Source organism: Polyodon spathula, chromosome 25 (assembly GCF_017654505.1).
Source record: "Polyodon spathula isolate WHYD16114869_AA chromosome 25, ASM1765450v1, whole genome shotgun sequence".
NCBI classification, from domain to species: domain Eukaryota; kingdom Metazoa; phylum Chordata; class Actinopteri; order Acipenseriformes; family Polyodontidae; genus Polyodon; species Polyodon spathula.
Window position 1 is genome coordinate 4,284,476 of NC_054558.1, and position 18,701 is coordinate 4,303,176.

At 45.5% G+C, this 18,701-nt stretch overlaps 1 protein-coding gene across 1 annotated transcript; it reads right to left on the reverse strand.

The window, feature by feature from the left end:
- Positions 1 to 108: 108 nt before the first annotated feature.
- On the reverse strand, positions 109 to 17,249 carry LOC121299874 (innate immunity activator protein-like). The gene is made up of 11 exons (XM_041228051.1): positions 17,118 to 17,249; positions 12,733 to 12,906; positions 10,307 to 10,423; positions 9,067 to 9,200; positions 8,612 to 8,734; positions 7,913 to 8,144; positions 7,390 to 7,443; positions 6,636 to 6,897; positions 6,268 to 6,438; positions 4,856 to 5,984; positions 109 to 1,908 (listed from the first exon to the last, which is right to left on the reverse strand). The coding sequence occupies exons 3-11, from the start codon at positions 10,359 to 10,361 to the stop codon at positions 1,816 to 1,818; spliced, it is 2,253 nt and encodes a 750-aa protein (XP_041083985.1). The 5' UTR covers positions 10,362 to 10,423; positions 12,733 to 12,906; positions 17,118 to 17,249; the 3' UTR covers positions 109 to 1,815.
- Positions 17,250 to 18,701: the final 1,452 nt, after the last annotated feature.

Sequence of the window (18,701 nt, forward strand, 5' to 3'; positions counted from 1 at the left end):
TTGTATTTTATAGACAGAACTTTTACATTATTTCATCTTTTTTTAAGCGTATTTTGAAGAACTTTTTGGTTGATCGTCTTAAAACTCAAATAAAAACAAACAAAAAAATCTAGTCTTTGCTTAATTAATCAAAGCAGACTATACAAATATTTTCAATACAATCGAGTTTGATATTCATAAAACCGAATTCTAGTTTTAGAAGCGAACAGCAGCTGAAAAAAAAAACACCTGAATGTATTTCATTAATTATTAATAAAAAGTCATTATGTGAATGAGGACACGTTCGCTGTAGCTTCTGCTTGTGGTGCAATCCTGGAGAACGCACTGGAGAAAGCGATAGTAATTTCAATCTCTCTCGCGGCGTTTTCAGGACACTGGAAACCTGCTGCTCCTCCTGGTTCTGATAGACAGCAAGAAGGGGTGTCTTGGCCCCATCAACCATCTGACCAACATGTTCGTCATTAATATCACGGTGTCGGACCTCTTCCTTCTCAGAAGGGGTGTCTTGGCCCCATCAACCATCTGACCAACATGTTCGTCATTAATATCACGGTGTCGGACCTCTTCCTTCTCCTGTACAATATCCCCGTGGCGTTTTTCAAGAAGGTCTTCGAGGGCTGGCGTTGGGGCGCGGCGGTGTGCGTCTCCCATTCAGCGCTCAGCACCCTCACCATATTCAGCAGCTTCTACAGCATGGTGGCCATCGCCGTCCTCCGCTTCATCGCTGTGGTGTACCCCACGCGTGTGCTGGCCCTTCAGCACAGGACGTGTTACTTGTAAAACTGTTTTTTAGTAGGTCATTATACGAGCAAAAAATAAAAGCAACAGTTGAGTAAAAAGATGACTGACTTCTGTATTTTTTTTTGTAAGGTGAAGCCAGGTTACCTGTAGCATCACTACTATTTCATTACAAAGTAAAACAACAAAACATATATTATATTAATACACTTAGTGTTCACCAACACAAACATGTCCGTACAATGACCAGCATGTTCTATTTCGACATGTATTTATTTACACCAGAGTATCCTTTTAAACTCTTACAGCAGTTTAATATCGTTCCATATTATTGGTCCTGTCGTAGTCAGATAAAGACTTTGAAACGAGTTCAGTCTGTTCCCTGGCTTCGTTCGTTCGGTGCTTATTGAAGATTATAAAAGGGGGTTTTCTCGCACTCCTTATCGGACTTCCTGCAGACGGAACATCTTGGTATACACTTTCCTAGGGGTAATAGCAGCGGACAGAGTCAGGCGAGGTTGTGACCAGATTTTAATGATCCCAGTTCAATTAGACCTCGCTGCATTCTGTCCGTTTAAAGAGTTTGTTTTGATCTGCCTGAAATCATCTGTAGGCATGATCACGGTTTCATGGAGCTGCTGAGCAAACAGCTGGCTTCTTCATCCTTGTGAAAGCCTTATCGCTTCCTGTTGCAAGTTCAGTGAAGTCTTAGGTAATTCAAGCACAGAAGAACATCTGTGATAGCACTGCGACAACAGAGAGAGACAAGAAAATAGAGTTGAAATCCTTGGTTAGCAAGCTTTAAAAAAGGCGTAGAGATGCAATGAGGAGAGCTGGAGTTTTGTATCAAATCTTCCTCCACATCCGAGAAGCCGTTTTACTTCCGACATTAGCTTCCTCATGCTTGCAGACTCTGCAGCAGCCGGGCGGACGATGGCATTGCTTTTAAACTGTCCGATTCCTCCAGCCATTTTACAGCAACACGGAATAACCCTGTGCTGCACGCCACACACAGCGAAGTCTGCAATAGGGCTGCACTGGGTCCTGAATCATGTCAGTGGGGCTCGTCTCTCGTCTCTAAACCTGACTGACGATTTCAGACTCTTCCTCCACGTACCACTGCACTGGCGTCCCGTCCGGAGCTCTCTGCAAGATGCGTCTCTGCGGACTCTGAAAACAGAAAGAACCGCATTTAAAATCACAGCATTATCCACAGACGCTTTTTGCTCTTAACATGAAAGCCTAGAAGGCTTATGATTTTACCAAACGTTAAAACTATTTTATGAGCATCTGGTACAGATTTGCATTTTATTTATTATTTTTAAGTTAGATTTTAATTTGATTGTTTTCTTTTTTTTTTTAGTATCTTGGTGTGCTATAATACTGTATGTGAAGATCAATGGCAGCATTGAAATAACTACAAAGGTAAACCACCAACTACAGGTGTCAAATTAGATGAAGCCCATGAACAAATATGTTCAAAATGTTTATTCTATTAAATGCAGATTTACAGTGTGATCTGTGCTGCACAGAACCAGACCTCCAGCCTTACCACACGACCAGCGTGACAGAGGCATGCACGCTGAATCACACAGGTGGAAGCTGCTTTGTGTAGGAGACGCTCCCTGTGTACCAGGCTGGGACAGGGGCAGGGCTGCGAGGGGCAGGGAGAGCTGGCGTGAGAACCACCAAGCCTCTCCACAGGTTCAATACCGTCCATGAATGGAATGTGGTACATGTGCCAAAGAAACAGGCCACTCACAGGGGCTGGGGGCCTCAGACAGACGACTCGCTGGTCTTTCATTTCAGCTTGGTCTTTGATCTCAGCTTAAAGCGGCATCGTCCGCATTCTTCTTGTTATTCAGACTGAACTCATAAAAAGGACCCCTGTGGCCTCAATAGAACTCTTGGAATCAGATCTAAACTCCAGAGAGCATTCATTAACCATTAAAGTGCTGCACTCTGGTGTAGCAGCTGTGCGAAGCGTTTAGGACCGATTCCGAGAGCTGCATTGAGGACCACAGGAGTGCTTTAAACTTCTGAGCTCTAAAAAAATAAATTAAATAAAATCACCGGGATGTGATGACACTGAACTCAGAAGAATACACAAGGTGCCTCCCTACTGGTCTTGAGCAGCCGGACTCCAGGTGAAAAGAGAGTCACCACGATGACAGACACAGATAATGATGCAAAATAAACCGGAGAGGCAAGATGATGATGATGATGATAACTCGCACAAAGGATCAGATGCACACCCCTCCAATTAGCCACCAGTGACAGAAAATAAAACAAAAAACAAGCTGTCCCAATTGTCTGTTGGCAGGGCGCAGGGAGTGTTCAGTTGAGGATTGAGGTGGGTGTCTTTTCTCTCTCTCTCTCTCTCTCTCTCTCTCTCTCTCTCTCTCTCTCTCTCTCTCATTGTGTTACACAGCACACAGGACTGTCATTCAGAAAGCAGTCTGGGGCTGGGTGTGAAGGGAAAGGGGATCTTCCTGAAGGTGTGGTCAGGTGATCTCAGTCCTGCTGAGACTGGCAGCGTCTGGAGCCGAACGGGCGCAGGTCCCAGCCTGTGCTGCCTGATTCCCCTCCCACTGCTGGAGGCAAAGTACCTGCCACTCAGACACGGGCAAGCCCGGAGAGTCAAAACAGGAATGAGCTGCTCAGGAAACTCAACTCTTTATTTTGAGAGCCTCTTCTGAGATTACTGGAAAGATAAGCGTACAGGTAGTTATCAGCTGGGATATTTGGGGTCTGTTTGTGTCCTGGATTGAATATTAAACTCAAGTGCTTGGGTGTGTTCTCTCAAAATCTGAAGAGTCAGGTTTCAATGCGTGGGTGTTACATCCAGAGGCATCACATGGCAAAGCGCCCCATGAGAGCTCTCATCTGCAGATAGTTTTTAATGCAGACAAACTTCCCCTGGCAGATTGCACTGGGCTCTGCTGGCTGAACCAATGCTTCTTATGCTTTACTGGACCTCGAGTTTTAGGCTTTCCATTTATAAAAGTGTATTAAGAGACTAATAAAAATTTACAAGCAACATTACAAAGAGGCCAGCAGAGTTTAATAAGGACAGATATCAAACAGAGCTGTCCAAGGTTACTGCAATGGCTCATCAGGGTTACTGTACAGCAATGCACTGAAAAAATATCCATTTATCAACGTATAAAACACACATCAGAGAATCCAGCTAACAACTTCAAATGCAATCCAGATTTGACAGGGCCGTTTCTGAAATGGACAACTCTATCTGTGTGTGTGACGAGAGCTTACAGATGCAGATAATAAACTAGATAAGTTGTATATATATATAGAGCAGGTAGGGACAGGATCCTCTTGTACTGAGAGCTCTGTGTCACGCACCCATTTAGTGGGTCTCTGGATTAGGAAATTGGTTTTAAGATAAGATAGCAAGAGTTTAATAAAGGCGTAACTTTGTAATCTTGAAAGCTGTTCTACAGAAGTGAACATAAAGCCTGGGAAACTGGCAGGACCTTCTGAATATGCACTCCACTAGTGAGGTTAAAAAACGATTCTGCTTGAACAGCATCCAAACGAAAAAACACTGCGTCTTCTTTATTTAGGAACATGACAACTCGTATTACCTTTATAATCTGCCCGCTGCTTACATTACTGCAATGGCAGCTCATGCTTGCACAAGTTTGTATTCGCGTTTCTGCCAGTAATCTGAATGTTTTCCAATCAGAAGTACCATTTGCCTCATTCTCTGGAACAAAGTCAAACTGTTCTGCTTAGTTCACAGTTTGCATTTAAGCAGCTTCTGCCTTCGATTGCATCAACTTGAACAAAATGAAAAATCTAAACTCTCATGGCCGCCTTTCCTGTCATTAACCAACCAGCTCTTGGCCTTATTGACTGACAGGTTTTGCAGCTACTAAGATACCTCTGATTTCCAAGACACTGTGGTGAAAATGACCTAGAAAAGGAAAAGCAGTCTAGGAAGGAAAAAGAGACTTCCTGGAAGACAAGGCGAGCAAACCGAGAACTTTATATAACCTGCTGAAAAAAAAATAGTAAAATCAGATGTACATGGGATGGGAAAAATGCTACATTTCCTCAGCTTCAAATCGCTACCATGGAAAGGTAATGAGGTTACCTGCTGGTGGGGCTCTGGCTGCCTGGTGAGCGGAGACTCCCTGCCTGGTGTGTTGCTTCTGACCCGGATGGCGCCTTGCCTGTCGAGGGACCGGGGGCGCACACTCTTGAACACGCTCCGCACGTGCCAGGACTGGAGCTCCTCTGAGACCACCTCTCTGGGTAGCCCTCTCAGGCTGGCGGATGGGGGGTAATCCTTCAGAGAGGGGGCGCGAGCCAACCTGACATGCATGGGGAAGGGCCTCTGCATCATCCTCCGTGGAACCGGGTCATCATCGTAACGATACTGCCTGCAGGGCCGATCCCACAGCAGGGGAGACTGGGGCAAAATGTACCCCCTCCCCAGATCACTCTCTCTGAGACACCCTCTCCCCAGATCACTCTCTATGAGGTACCCCCTCCTCGGATCACTCTCTGTGAGGTACCCCCTCCTCGGATCACTCTCTGTGAGGTACCCCCTCCTCGGATCACTCCCTGCGAGACACCCCCTCCCCAGATCACTCTCTCTGAGACACCCCCTCCCCAGATCACTCTCTCTTACACACCCTCTCCCCAGATCACTCTCTATGAGGTACCCCCTCCCCAGATCACTCTCTCTGAGACACCCCCTCCCCAGATCACTCTCTCTGACACACCCTCTCCCCAGATCACTCTCTATGAGGTACCCCCTCCTCGGATCACTCTCTGTGAGGTACCCCCTCCTCGGATCACTCCCTGTGAGACAGCCCCTCCCCAGATCACTCTCTATGAGGTATCCCCTCCTCGGATCACTCTCTGTGAGACACCCCCTCCCACCCTCTGTGTACCCGTGCGGTGAGTAGAAGTTCGGTGAGGAGTGGTTCTGGGGGTTCTTGTAGAAACCTGGGTAGCAGTTGTTCTGGGGAGGCCCCGGGTAGGGTGGGAGCCCCGGTCTGACCAGCTCTGGCATCCCTTCCCGGCAGGAGGGAATGGAGCAGTCAGAGTTGCTGTCCTCAGAGCCGGAGTGGTACAGGGGGTTGGAGAGGTTCATTCTGGGCTGAGGGAAGGGTTGGTCCTGGGAGGTCATCGTGAAGTTGGCAGGTTGTCTCCTAGGAAACCGGCTCCGCCCTCTGGATTCCAAAGGATCATGGGAAGGGTCGCTACTGGGTAGCCTGGTAAAAATAATTTGATATAATAAACTAATAAAATAAAAATAGCAGCTGCTGTTTGATACAATTTTAGTTTAAAAGGTTTAACTGATAGCAGCTATACAAATGCATGACTCTGAATCAGGTTCCACTAAAAATGCATGTTTTAAAAGCTGAAAGTTAAAACGAAAATCAAACCCCTAAAAAGACTTAATGCGACGGTTTCCTGTTTTAAAAGAAAGTCGCCTTCATGTGCAGACCCTCTATCTGCAGGCTGCTGTATGGTTTGATTGACCCCCTGCCCTACCTGACGGACTGCGAGTGAGCCCAGCGCCCCTGCATCTCTGGAGTGGACGGAGCGCTGGAGGAGTGGGTGTGTCTGAGCGGGAGCTTCTTGACTGGACTGAACTGGTAGGATAGCTGAGCATCTCCCAGTCTGAAATCCACGGGAGTCGACACTGGAGTCTCAGCCGGGCTACTGCAGCGACAGCAAGAGAGGAAGGCTTTACCGACACAGGAAATGAACAAGAGCAGGTACTCAGTCAAGCGCTTGCTAACACACCGGTATAAAAAAAACACAAACGCTTACAGCCCTTAATGCCAAATTGGAACACCGCCAGTATCCACAAGTAAAAGATCTGGGAGCCCCTGCCCTGCTAGAAATAGGGGCCTCACCTGGACTGGCTGCTTGCGGCGGAGTTGGTCTTCTTGGGCTTCTCATAGGGCTGGTCGAGGCTGGACTCCCGCCAGGCGGTGTTCTGGATGGGGGAGCGGTCGTACTCCAGGCTGGGGCTGTGCCCCAGGATGAGGCCTTCCAGGGTCTGAGGGGGAAGCGGGCGTTGGGAGCAGGTGGGGGGCAGTGGGGAGCTGTGAGGGGGGGGTTCCGCTGGGGAGGAGGTCTCACACACAGGGTGGGGGGTCAGAGATGGAACTTCCTCTGTGGAAAAAGCACAAAGCAAACATGGTTTCACAGGGTTTGTATTACTAATTGATCTCTGTGCTTCATCACAATATTCAAGTGCTGTGCCATGAACTGCATTTTTAATTCAATTTTCTGGCATTATAATTAGCTCATATTAGTTGATTTCGTCAACCAGTGAAGGGGCTAAGGAAATTCAAAAGCAAAGGGTATTTTCCATACAGTCATTTTTCTAACTTGGAACTAATTGCTACAGAATGCCCCTGAAGACTGCATTACTTGGTCTGAAGAGACACATTACTGCCACGGTCTCTTGGTCGGATTCCCTTTTGCCAAGGAGCAGAGAAACAGTACGAGCTGCTGCATGTTCAAACTGATCCACTTTCTCAGACAATCCCTCAACGAGTCTCAGCCTGCCCTGGTGTTCCTTGTAGAATTGAAACTAAGGCTGGCTGGAGGCTCTTCTAAATCAGAGATCCTGTCTTCATTCACTCAACGCCAGTCTCTTACCATCTTCCAGCAGCGCTGCGTCAGACAGAGAGCTGTCATCAGAGCCGTGAGGGTCTGCAAAGGGAAACCAGCGAGACTCAGACATTTGCAACAGAGCTCTGGACCTGAGTTCAACCTGACTCTCTCGGTTTGAGAATCTGCTTGTTACTGAGTCAACACAGGCCGTGGTAACATACAATGCGCTAATCTTAAAGATCCTTTAGAAAAATGATTTGCTTTTGCACTGTTCGCAAGTTCCCCATACCTTTACAAACACTTACCATTGTTTTAAATGGCAAAGTAACAGAGTCCACAGATGGAAGCAAGACTCCCATTGCATAGCAGTTTGATCCATTCCTGGTTTCACTGCGAGTTTAATAAGACACAGCTGAGCTTGTTAGCTACACACTGTGGCTAATCAATCTTGTAGTAAAGCCTGGACTGGGTGAGGCTGCTGTGTGGAGTCACTCTGTTAACAGACAGTATAAAGTTAAGCCGCAGTCCTGGACGGTAGTGTCTGACACTGTGGGGACCGTGTTCCTACCCTGGTCTCGGAGCTGGCTGCCCGGGTGCAGTGGCTTGTGTCCAGCCTTCACGCGGCGCTCGTTCACAGCCTGCTGCAGCTTCTTCAGTTTCTTCTGCTCCTTCTCGCACTGGTTCAGCCGGCTCCTCTTCATGTGTCTGCTGATGTTCTCCTCCAATGAGAGCCTGCGGGCCGCTTCGTAGATCTGAAACTGCAGGGCAAGCTCCGCCTCCAGAGAGCTCAGCTCGGGGTCCTGGGGGAGGAGCCGAGGAAAGGGGCGTTAACAAAAGGCACTGTATAAAAACCTGTTTCAGCACAGAATATCGTAGCTCCTTCAATAGAAGCAGGGGTTCTGATTTGAGAGAGGAAGGCAGATTTCTACCTCCCCGAATTTCTTAATTTAGGGTTAAAACACACTGTAGCACTGTGTGCTATTACAACTGATATTTTAATAACCATCTCATTTGACTGAAGCAGTATCACATGGGTTCTATGGGGTATTTTTTCCCCTGGATGTATATCTTGCATGCAGTTTTGCAAGGGGGACAGGGATGACGGTTACACTCGGGTGTACCAGTTGCACTTGGAGAGAAGACCTGTGTGAGAGCTCTACAGAGGCCACAGGAGTGCTTTATAAAACTTGCTGGCATGGGACGAGTGGAACGGAAAAGGATACAGAAAGGGATTGCAGACCGGAAGAACAGTTTTTAAAGTCGTTACCGATCCCTGCTGCAGGATGCTCAGCTCGTCCAGTTTGAAAGCTGCCCCGATCCTCCGCCTCACGTTGGGCGCTTTCTCCCCAGGCTTCAGAGGGAATTCTTTGGGCAGTATTCCAGTCAGCTCCTTCAAAAAAAACCAAAAAACATTACATATGTGTGAAAGAAAATGAAATACAATCTTCCTGGTTCAACTAGGAAGTCTCTGCCTAGACTTGTCAAGCACAAGACCAGTATGGATCACTGAATCACGAGGAGGCGAGAGCCATCCCTGGCTGACTATCCCCACCACAAAACCCAGTGCAGACCTGCTGGTCTCCAGCAAAGACCGCCAACTCTGCCAGACCAGGATTCAAAGCAGCAAACTCCAGATTGCATGACTCGCTGTACACTCCCTCACTGGATGAGTCACTGGGGACCCCCTCTCTCCATTATCAGTAGTAGAGTTATCAGACTCACAGCTTCTCGGATGCACAGCTTTTGGAGTTCCAGCCGGCAGCTCTCCAGTTTGTCTTCCAGGGATTGCTGGCGCAGTTTCACCGCTCTGGTGTGCGTGGTCGTGTCTTTCACGGGGTACGTGGGGCTGTCAAGGCCTGGGCACAGACACAAACACACAGCGTACAACCTCTTTCTTGACAATGCAGGGACAGAATATGAAGGACTGGTAAGAGGACCGCTGTACGGGGGACGCAAGTGGATAAACTATCCTTTCGGGAGTTGATTGAAGTATTTTGGGTAAGAGTACATTTGAGAAGCACTGGGATCTTTTCACTGTTCTGTTTTGATGCATTAAAGAAAGCTCGATTCCTGTTCTAGATTGGTAGTTTCTTCAACAGTCTAGAAAACTAAGCAGTTCCCATTACAACAAACCACAAGACATTCAGTAAAGTGAGGAAGAGGGTCACTCAGCAATTGAAAACATGTTTCTACAGAAGACTATGCACAACAGGAATCCGAGTCATCTACAACCAAGAGGCAAAGAGGTTACTGGAATGTTTTCCAAGGAAACTAAAATCAGGATTCTTCAGGGATTTAACACGGTTTAACATAGCAAGCAAGTAACAGGAAGTCCAGGCAAGCTCTTTACTCATCCTCTGTGTTACATACAGAGGTGTATCGTCTGAAGAACAGGATCTATGTTTGTTTGATGAAACCATAAAAAAAAAAGGCTTGTCTTCAAAATACAGAGGGTCCTGGTCTGGGATATGAAGGGTTATTGTGCCCTGTGCCTGTACCTCACTACCCTCAGGAGGTGTAAACCCCAAGGCTGCAGCCATGCAGAACATGCTCCCCTCTGTGTTCTCACAATGCTGTTTTTTTTTATCCAGAACTATAAGAGACTGCTGGTATTTTTAAAGCCCAGAGATCTGACCAAACAAAGTAAATTGCAGCCACTTTAATAAAAACAAGCCTATTTATTTAACAAGCCACAATAACTGGCGAGGCTCACTCGAACTCGAGGGTGTGCCCAAGTCGTTATGTGACCATTTCTTTCACAATGGTGCACACTGCATTGGGTGTAAATAGCTTGATAAACACCTGTCTCAATCAGTAACCAAAGCGTTATGCAATGCCATGAACTGTCAACACAAACTCAGTGTTAACCAGCGCCCTGCACAGCTCCCTGTGAGCAGCAGGTGGGGTCCTATTGCTGGTAGCACAGGGTATTAAATGGTGATAGAGGGAAAGCTCTGCTTACCTGACTGGAGGATAATGCCACTGTCGGTATCACTGGCTTCATCTTTGCACTCCATGGTAGCGAGGGTGTTCTTATAGAGGCAATTACAGTACAAATATCATTGGATTTCAAGTGCTCCTGGAATATAGAAATATAGAGTAGATTATGAGAGAGAAGTGCCTGAAACGAAACTGACGAGCCCAGCAGCTTTGATCGAGTTGCCAGCGTTTGCCCTACCCTCTCACACCAGCGTGCTCAAAACAAAGACCCCAGTTTACACCCTTCTAGCTCTGGGACTGATACTAGGGGGCTGGGGGAGAGAGACGTGGTCGTTCAGAAACGCCAAAGCCAGACACGAAACAGAGACTGCTTTTGTTGAGGGCTGGACGACATGGGTTTCAAGTATTAGCGATCAATATATATATATATATATTGATTTTTGTAGTGAAAAAAGCATTGCATTACAGGAGAGAAACCCAAGCAGAACTGCTAATCTTATCAAGCAATGATTAAGCTTTGTTTATAGCATGGGAGTGTCCAGGTTGTACGCAACTCGTCATGCAGCCCTTTTCCTTTATCTTGGTACACATTCCATTAGGTATAAAGACCTTGATAAAAGAGTTTCAATGTGTTAGGAGTTATACAGTGCCATGGACTCTCAACACATACCCAGCGCTGCTCACTGCAGCCTTGTGCCTGCAATCTGTATTATTCACTCAATGTAATTTTAAAGGTATGGCTTCTGACCTGCTGAATCTTGTTTGACGTGCATTTATACGAACGCTGGGAGGAGCGCACTGCAGGAACGGATGCTCTGGCTTGTCAGTCTGTTTACTCTTTCGAACTTTCAAATATAAACAGCGACACTGAAAAAAATGCATTCAGCACAAGGTCTGGGGTAAACTCTTGAACCCAATGATTCACAAGACACTTGTGAAAGCTTTCCTGCCGGGGAGGCATGACAGGCCATTAGTGGATAGGAGTCTGTGGTTGTTTAGATGACCAGTCCCTGATTGGCTGTGCACGCCGAGGTTCTAATGACATCACAATAGCTGTATGACTCTGCGTGCGTCTGGGCTGAGTTTGCTGATGAATTCTTCCAGTTCTCTGTTACACACTGCGATCCACATGATCGTCTAGCCCACTTCCTTTTGCATCAGAAACCAGCTGCGACACATGCGCTGGGCAGATGAAACTGGCACGGCAATTAAAGCAAACTTTATTGGTTTTATCTCCAAACACAAACCAGTATATTAATTGACATTGAGATATGTGCTGTTTGCCAGCTGTTTAGACTAACGTCAAGTAGAACTCCATAACATTCATACATACATACACACACACACACACATATATATATATATATATAATATAAAATGCTAGTCTGCTTGAGTGACCAGGGAGGGATCCACACATTGGTAAGTCTATAAAATGAAACAGTTCAGAAAGCTGAATTCATTACATCCAAGCAGTTTCGTACCAACAACAAAACCGGGGTGTTTGTCCTTTCAAAGTGACGCAAGCCTCCTGTTGGAGTGAAAGATTATTAATGAAATGGGAGGGTTTTAAACAGTGCAGGTGAAGTCAGTAGCTAGCAGTACCTGCGTGGAGGTCGTCTACTACTCTGTTCAGAGGAGTGGAGCCCAGCTTTCAGCCCCCACAAAGGGAGGCTCTGTGGACCACAATGAAAGTGATTGTCACATAATTACACACTGGCCCCAGTAATAGGCAGTTAAATACCTGGCTGGAAGCTGTTTCGGTACAAGGGTAAATTACCACTCTCCACAGAAGAAGACTTCTTTACAATAGATACTTTGAACACAGCTGCATTTGATACTCCCTTCCTAGAGAGAATAATACACGGCACTCACACACTGTAGCAGCCTGGGCAACACTCAATAAATCAGGATGCTTTAGAGAATACTCACAAGCTGAAATAAAAAGTTACGGGATATAAAAGAACTGTTTGAACTCATTGAACACGTGACTTGTAAAGAAAGTGTCAATAAATAAAATAAAAATTACAGAGTAGCAGGGTCCCTGGAAAAAACTGTTACAGGGTAAAGGGCTACAGTAATGAAGCAAAACATTTTCATTCAATGTTCAGTCGACACAGGAATCTGCAGTTTCAGAAAGCCCTAAATTAAACTGTGTAACAGCAAACTTTATTATATATATATATATATATATATATATATATATATATATAATGTTTTCTTAATTGACGTCCAGGTTTATGACATGCAGTTATAGAAGAACTGCTTCTGCACAAACCAAATGCTGGATTCGAACATTATACTAAACCTGAGCTACTTCAAGAACACAAATCTGTACAACTTGCATTACCAGAATGATAAGAGCACATCACAAATGTCACCTGTCACGTTCTGGTATCAGTGAACAATACAGACAGCAGCATAGACACATACAAACAGCAAAGAACTTACATTATCCCGAGTGGAGCTTGCTGCTGGAGGTGTTGCTGCACTCTGTTGTGATTACCTGTACAGAGCCCTGTCTGATAGCTAGGGCTGGGGCCGCTCCAGTGCCTGTCTGAACAGGGAGGGAGGCACACTGCATACCTGTGATGACCTCACACAGGGAGGGGCCTCTCAGTGTTCCTGCCAGCAATCAGAACACAATGTGAATTCCAGAACAGAATGCAGCACGTGACCTCACAGTGTCTCAGCTCTGGGCGCTGTGTTACTGGCCACCAGCTTCTGCAGGCCTGTCCATAAGTCATACTTTCTCGTCATACTGAATTTGTTGCCATGGAGAGGGGTGTATGTTATTCACATCTGTTTAAATTGCTCAGATTTAAACACGTGCAAGGATCAAAACAGCAAAGTCTTCCAGTTCATTTTGGAACTCCTTTCCTCTGCTGCGGGTCACTCCGATGGTCTAACTGCGGTGTGACCTACAGCACAGGAAGGTGTCGCAATCTACAGAGCCGTGTACAGAAAAATCACACGAGCAAGCTACAGAGCAGATACACTGGGGGTTTGTGAGAATGGTGCTTTTAGTATTTCAAAAACAGTATCGTGAGAGGTCAAAACAAACAGGGAGGGGCTGGGAAGCACTCCTTTAAGAATAAAAAGGTAATTTAAAAAGCTCAAAGTGAAAGGAAAGCAGCTGCTCCTTGTGTTTCAGTCAGAGGGAGGGGCAGCGCGGAGATAAAAGCCGATCAGCTGAAAAACCAACAAAGTCCCCCCCCATAAAACGAGTGGCGCTCAGGCCTCCTGACTCGGTTCTTGGCGAGCCGGTTGGGTTGGGTTTTGTTCTTTAAGCTGAATCATGGGTTTAGTTTCACAGTTTCTTTTCTGTGCAGAGCTCTGAGCCTCTCTGCTTTCTTCCAAAGGAGTGGAAACAGCATACACTGCAGCTACTGGCGGCTCTAACACCAGACCTGGGGATACAGGCAGTGTTACAACACCAATACAGAGAGATAAGCCTGCAGCTCTCGGTCAGGTTAATGTTTTAGGAATATGTGCTACAGTTAATACAAGCATAAGGTTACATTTTCTAAGTTTAATTTTTTTAATTATGTAGATGATCAATTGTACACCTAGTCTATGAATATGTATTTACACTGGGTAAAAACACCCCAGAGATGAAAAACAAATGGAAAAAAAAACAAACACACGTTTATTCTAGAAACACAGACGCACGCTGCAGTTCACTGTATTTCCTGTTCACTTCTCCCTCTCTGGTTTATGGTGCAGTTTACTGTATTTCAGGCAGTGTAAAAAAATGTATAAATTGAATGCAAGACTTTAAAAAAAAATTGCACTGGCGGGCACACACAGCATTGCACAGGCACGGAAAAAATACAAACGTGGCAACAGACAAGCTCTACAAACATTCGAACAGTGAAACAGCTTCCATTTCAGTTTCACTTGTCCCTTGTGGGGAAATCTCCCCTCTCTACCCCCTTCTGAAAGCAGCTAGCGTGTGAACGGCCTTGCTGCTAACAATCACACCTGCTGGTGACGTGGAGCCCATTACAGCAACATGGATTTGTTTAGTAGCTGATGAAAGCTCCCATTGTCTTTTCTCTTCACACCTTGCAGTTCTGTGCCAGTCTCTAGCTGTGGAAACAAACGCAGGGTCCAGCAGCCAGTCTAACCCCACTAGAACTGCTGCCTGCAGGCTGCCATACTAAAATGATCAATGGGAGCAAGCCTGCCACTAGCCACAGGCTAGGCAAAGGTTTTCAACAAGGTTAGGTAACCCCGATAAGTCAAACTGCCCCGTTTGCGTTTCCCAAATTACTCAAAAGAGAAGTGATTTCACTGGCTGAACCTGTTCAGTAAATTGCTGGTGTATTTGCTCAGACTAGACGCTATGACCTGAAATGGTTTCCCATGGAAAAGCCCATTATAAACGGCCAGCCTGTATCGTGGTTTCTTTCTCAGAGATAACAGAAGGCTTTTGCTTCTCCCCACTCCTGTGCACCTGCAGCAGGAGAGTCTAGTCAAATGGAATGGCTGGTAATTAGCGTGACCAAGGTGAAGGGTTTGAAGATGGGATTTCATTAAAATGATGAGATTTGTTTTCACTCTGGGTGAATCCCCCGCAACACCACAACTAATTAGAATGGAATTGGTGTCCCCAACAACTTCCTGTGTTACGAGTAACGAGACCCCCCCCCACACACCGTCCAGAAGCATGTGTGTGGAGCTGTCTGTCCAGAAGCTCTACAGGATATTGAAGAGTGATGAAAAGGCCCTGTTCCTGCAAAGCCCTGGACTGGCACAGCTCTGCTCTGGGTTCTTGACAGCCATCACGTTACATTATAACACCCGCGATCTCGCTCTCAAGCTGCGGATTTGGACTTTTCCCAGTTTGAATCCATCACAATCCTGCGCTACATCGGAACTAATTTTGAAAGGCAAAGGCGGCCTGTCCTTCCCTCACCTTTACAATCGCGTACCAATTCAATTCCTCACCGGGCACATTTTCCTCTCATGAGCACGTGAATGAACAGATTTATTTCACCAGATCGGTGTACTGCTATCTCTCACAGTGGAGTGTTGTGCAGCTATAGCAGCGATATGGTTTCAAGGCAGCTTTCCCTGGGGTGGCTGTGCACTCAACTAAAGCACTGGCTGCTGTCACTCAGATATGAAGGCCAATGGGAGGAGCCTCCACGGGTCTTTCTTTGAAAGCCAGAGAACAGCTGCCAGCGCTCTGACCTCACCAGGCTAGCTGACTAAAGCAGTGATAAAGCTGCTGGTCACCCTCTCTCACATTCACTCTCTCTGGACACAGCGGTTACACTGTGATGACCCTGTTTAATTAGATGCTTCTGAACACATTTTTAAGATTTTACTACAATTTATAGCCCGGTCAGCATTCATCTTGGACTACTGAAGGATACCTTTAGGGTGAAAGTGGCTGGACGATTATAATTAGTGCTAATGAGGGATTGTGAAACCTGTTTTAATTTATGGGGATTTTATCTGAATTGATTTTTGGGGTTCTCGTTCAAATAAAATAAATAATGGGCACCCTTACGCACGGATTGTGTCTGTCACAAGCAGTTAACATAACTGCCTTGACTTTGATCACCAAACTTCAGACAGTCCTAGCCTCCAGCTGACACTTCAGAACGCACTTGGCTGTATTTTAACAATGTGATTGTGAGTTTGGTCAGTTACCTCTGATGAAGTTTACTTTCTTTAGAATAGCTTTCTTTGCTTTTCTGTGTTTCGGTTTCAATGCAGCCTTGCGTTTTACTGCACAGTTATGATGTCAATATAAATACGCACAAGCTCTCGTTGAACATCAGAAATGTGCCAGAGGGCTATTCGGCCCCTCAGTGCTCCTCTGGCTGGTTAAACGTTGTGAAGTTGGGTATTTGAAGGTTCCCAATGATTCAGCATCAACGGTGCATCTACGAAACCAATTCTGTGCCATCAAAATGCAGGGCTTTCCTTAAGCTTTCCTTTATTTACAGAACACTATACATAATGCCTTCAGATTATGAACACCTTTCACTTCACATACCCCCATCTCGCAATGAGGTTTCGTCTTTGAAACGCTTACAAATGCTTTAAAATAAAATATTTTTCTGCTAATACTGTGATATTTTACTGCGTTTAAATGAATCGCGTAAAACACTAAAGGGACCCCAAATCACTTACTGACGAGGTCGATCGATCACAGCACGTATTACAGCTCTCGCAGCATTTACAGCACCGCTGGTTCATTCTTTAAAACTCTTGTAAATGAAACACAGTCCTCTGAAAGCGCAAACCCTTAATCCTATAAATAAACACCATGTATAAACAAACCCTCTCCAGGCGGGCCAGGGGTATCAAACGCACAGCCCTAAACCAAACCGCGCTGCCCCCCCCGCTGCCAGCATGTAACAGTAGGGACTGTTTTGTGATAATAATATACACAGTTAAACCGCAACACGGTTACAAACAACCGCACTCTACTATTGAGAGCGATGCTATAAACTGCGAGACTTCGGTCACACCTGAGACTTGTTGCGTTAGAGCTAAATTAGTGTTTGCATCCAATGCTTGCATACGACTAAATTAAAATATATAAAAACGGGTACTTTTCAAAAACTATTTGCGCCTGCAACAACATAACGACTAGTGAGTCTTTTTTTTTTTGTATCATTACGTTGACTTACAAAGTAAAAATTATTCTGAACTATAGAACCACTGGCAAACTCCAAAACACAGCTATTGTTTGGAATCGCAGCTGTCTTTTTGTGAACACGGGTTTCCAGTAAACATCCCTTTTTATTGCCAGGAAAAGCTGACAAGCAGCCTTCATTTCATCAAACAGTTTGTTAATAATCAAGCGCGGTTACCTGCTTCCGTTGTTTGTGTAGTTAGTAATCGGAGCGCTTTGATGAGAGGAATTCCTTTCCGACATGCCTCCCAGTGCAAGCAGCGATACCACAGGCATCCACACACGCTGCACGCTGTGGGGAGGGACTCCATCCCCAATGTTGTGGACCGGGACATCTGTCTTTGGAACATTCCATTCATCCAACCCAGAGGGGTGGTGTTTCAAAGGCACACATCCCACCCCTTTATCTGTAAATCACCTAAATCAATGACGTGATGTGATTTTTTTTATTCAATCGTATTTTTATTTCGTCTATTTAATTTGTATCGTGTTTATTTATTTATTTATTTATTTATTATTCCTTGCTGAACGCCCCCCCCCCATCCGTCCCCTTTTACCATCGATGCCGTTCCAGGGGTCCCCTCACCGGCCCTGGTTTTGTCCCCCGAGTCAATGCGCTTTTTCAAGCGGCACACGGGCGCGCCGGGGGTGGCTTTTGTCCGCTTGTTGAATGAAAGCGCGTAAGAAGGAAAAGTTTATTCAGAGAGCGAGTGTGCGAGACAGCTGGCTGCTAGTCCTGTAAAAGGGATGAATTAGTACATCCGACCCCAATATAGCAGCAGACATTGAGCACCGACACAAGACCTCGGGGCTGCAACAGCTGTGGCACCGACACAAGACCACCCGACTATTGTTACACGAGCTATCTATATATATATATATATATATATATATATATATATATATATATATATATATATATATATATATAATATTATATATATATATATATAATTATAACACATAATTATATATATAATAGTAATACAACAAGTTCAAGAACATAATACGGATTGCTTATAACTTACAGAAAGCTGAATAAACCCAAGCTTTATATCAATCTTATATTTACAATACTGATTTCTAATAGAGATTTCTGACGCGACTTGCGAGGTACTTTCCTTATAATCCCACGCTGAAAATATCAACTGTCAAAGTATTAAAGTATTATCATTATGACAAAAAATGTATAAAAACACGGTATTTCATTTTTGTTTTGTTATCACAACCTCTACGTGACAGGAAGTGATGCGGTACCAGGAAGCAGCGGGTTCACACGTGTTAAGTCAGGCTGACTTTGATTCACGCTTAGTTTCATGTAAGTTTAACCCCAACAAGTAAAGACGAATGAAGCCTGTAAATGATACGGGCTGTTAATAGGAAGCGCTGTGTAACGTGTTCCACGTTTTATCTTTGAAGCCAGTCACGTCCCAAACACACCGCCTGTGCTGCAGTCTTTCACAGACAGCGCTGCGCAAACAGCTTCCCACACCAAACAGCAGCAACAGCAGACTCGCAACGGCACAGTCGCTTCAGCGCCATCGCATGTGTGGTGAGAGCCAGTGCGCACAGCACAGGGTCGGGTATGCACAAGCCTTTTTAAAGCTTGTTTCTAATGTTAGACTGGGGGTTTTACCGGCTGCAAAGGGGGGTGAGCCTGGCTCAGTAAGGGGGGCCACAAATGTGTGTTTCTTTCCTCACACTGTGATGACAGCGCTGTACAATAAGCGTAAAAAAAAAAAAAAAAAAAAAAAACACCTTC

What these genes read in the sequence shown, in the direction of transcription:
- LOC121299874 (XM_041228051.1), bottom strand. Translation starts at nt 10,361, where the DNA reads ATGGAGTGCAAAGATGAAGCCAGTGATACCGACAGTGGCATTATCCTC. An exon ending in TGGCATTATCCTCCAGTCAG is followed by an intron (nt 9,201 to 10,306) that starts GTAAGCAGAGCT and finishes GTCTGTGCCCAG; the next exon opens with GCCTTGACAGCCCCACGTAC. An exon ending in CGCAGCGCTGCTGGAAGATG is followed by an intron (nt 6,898 to 7,389) that starts GTAAGAGACTGG and finishes CTTTTTCCACAG; the next exon opens with AGGAAGTTCCATCTCTGACC.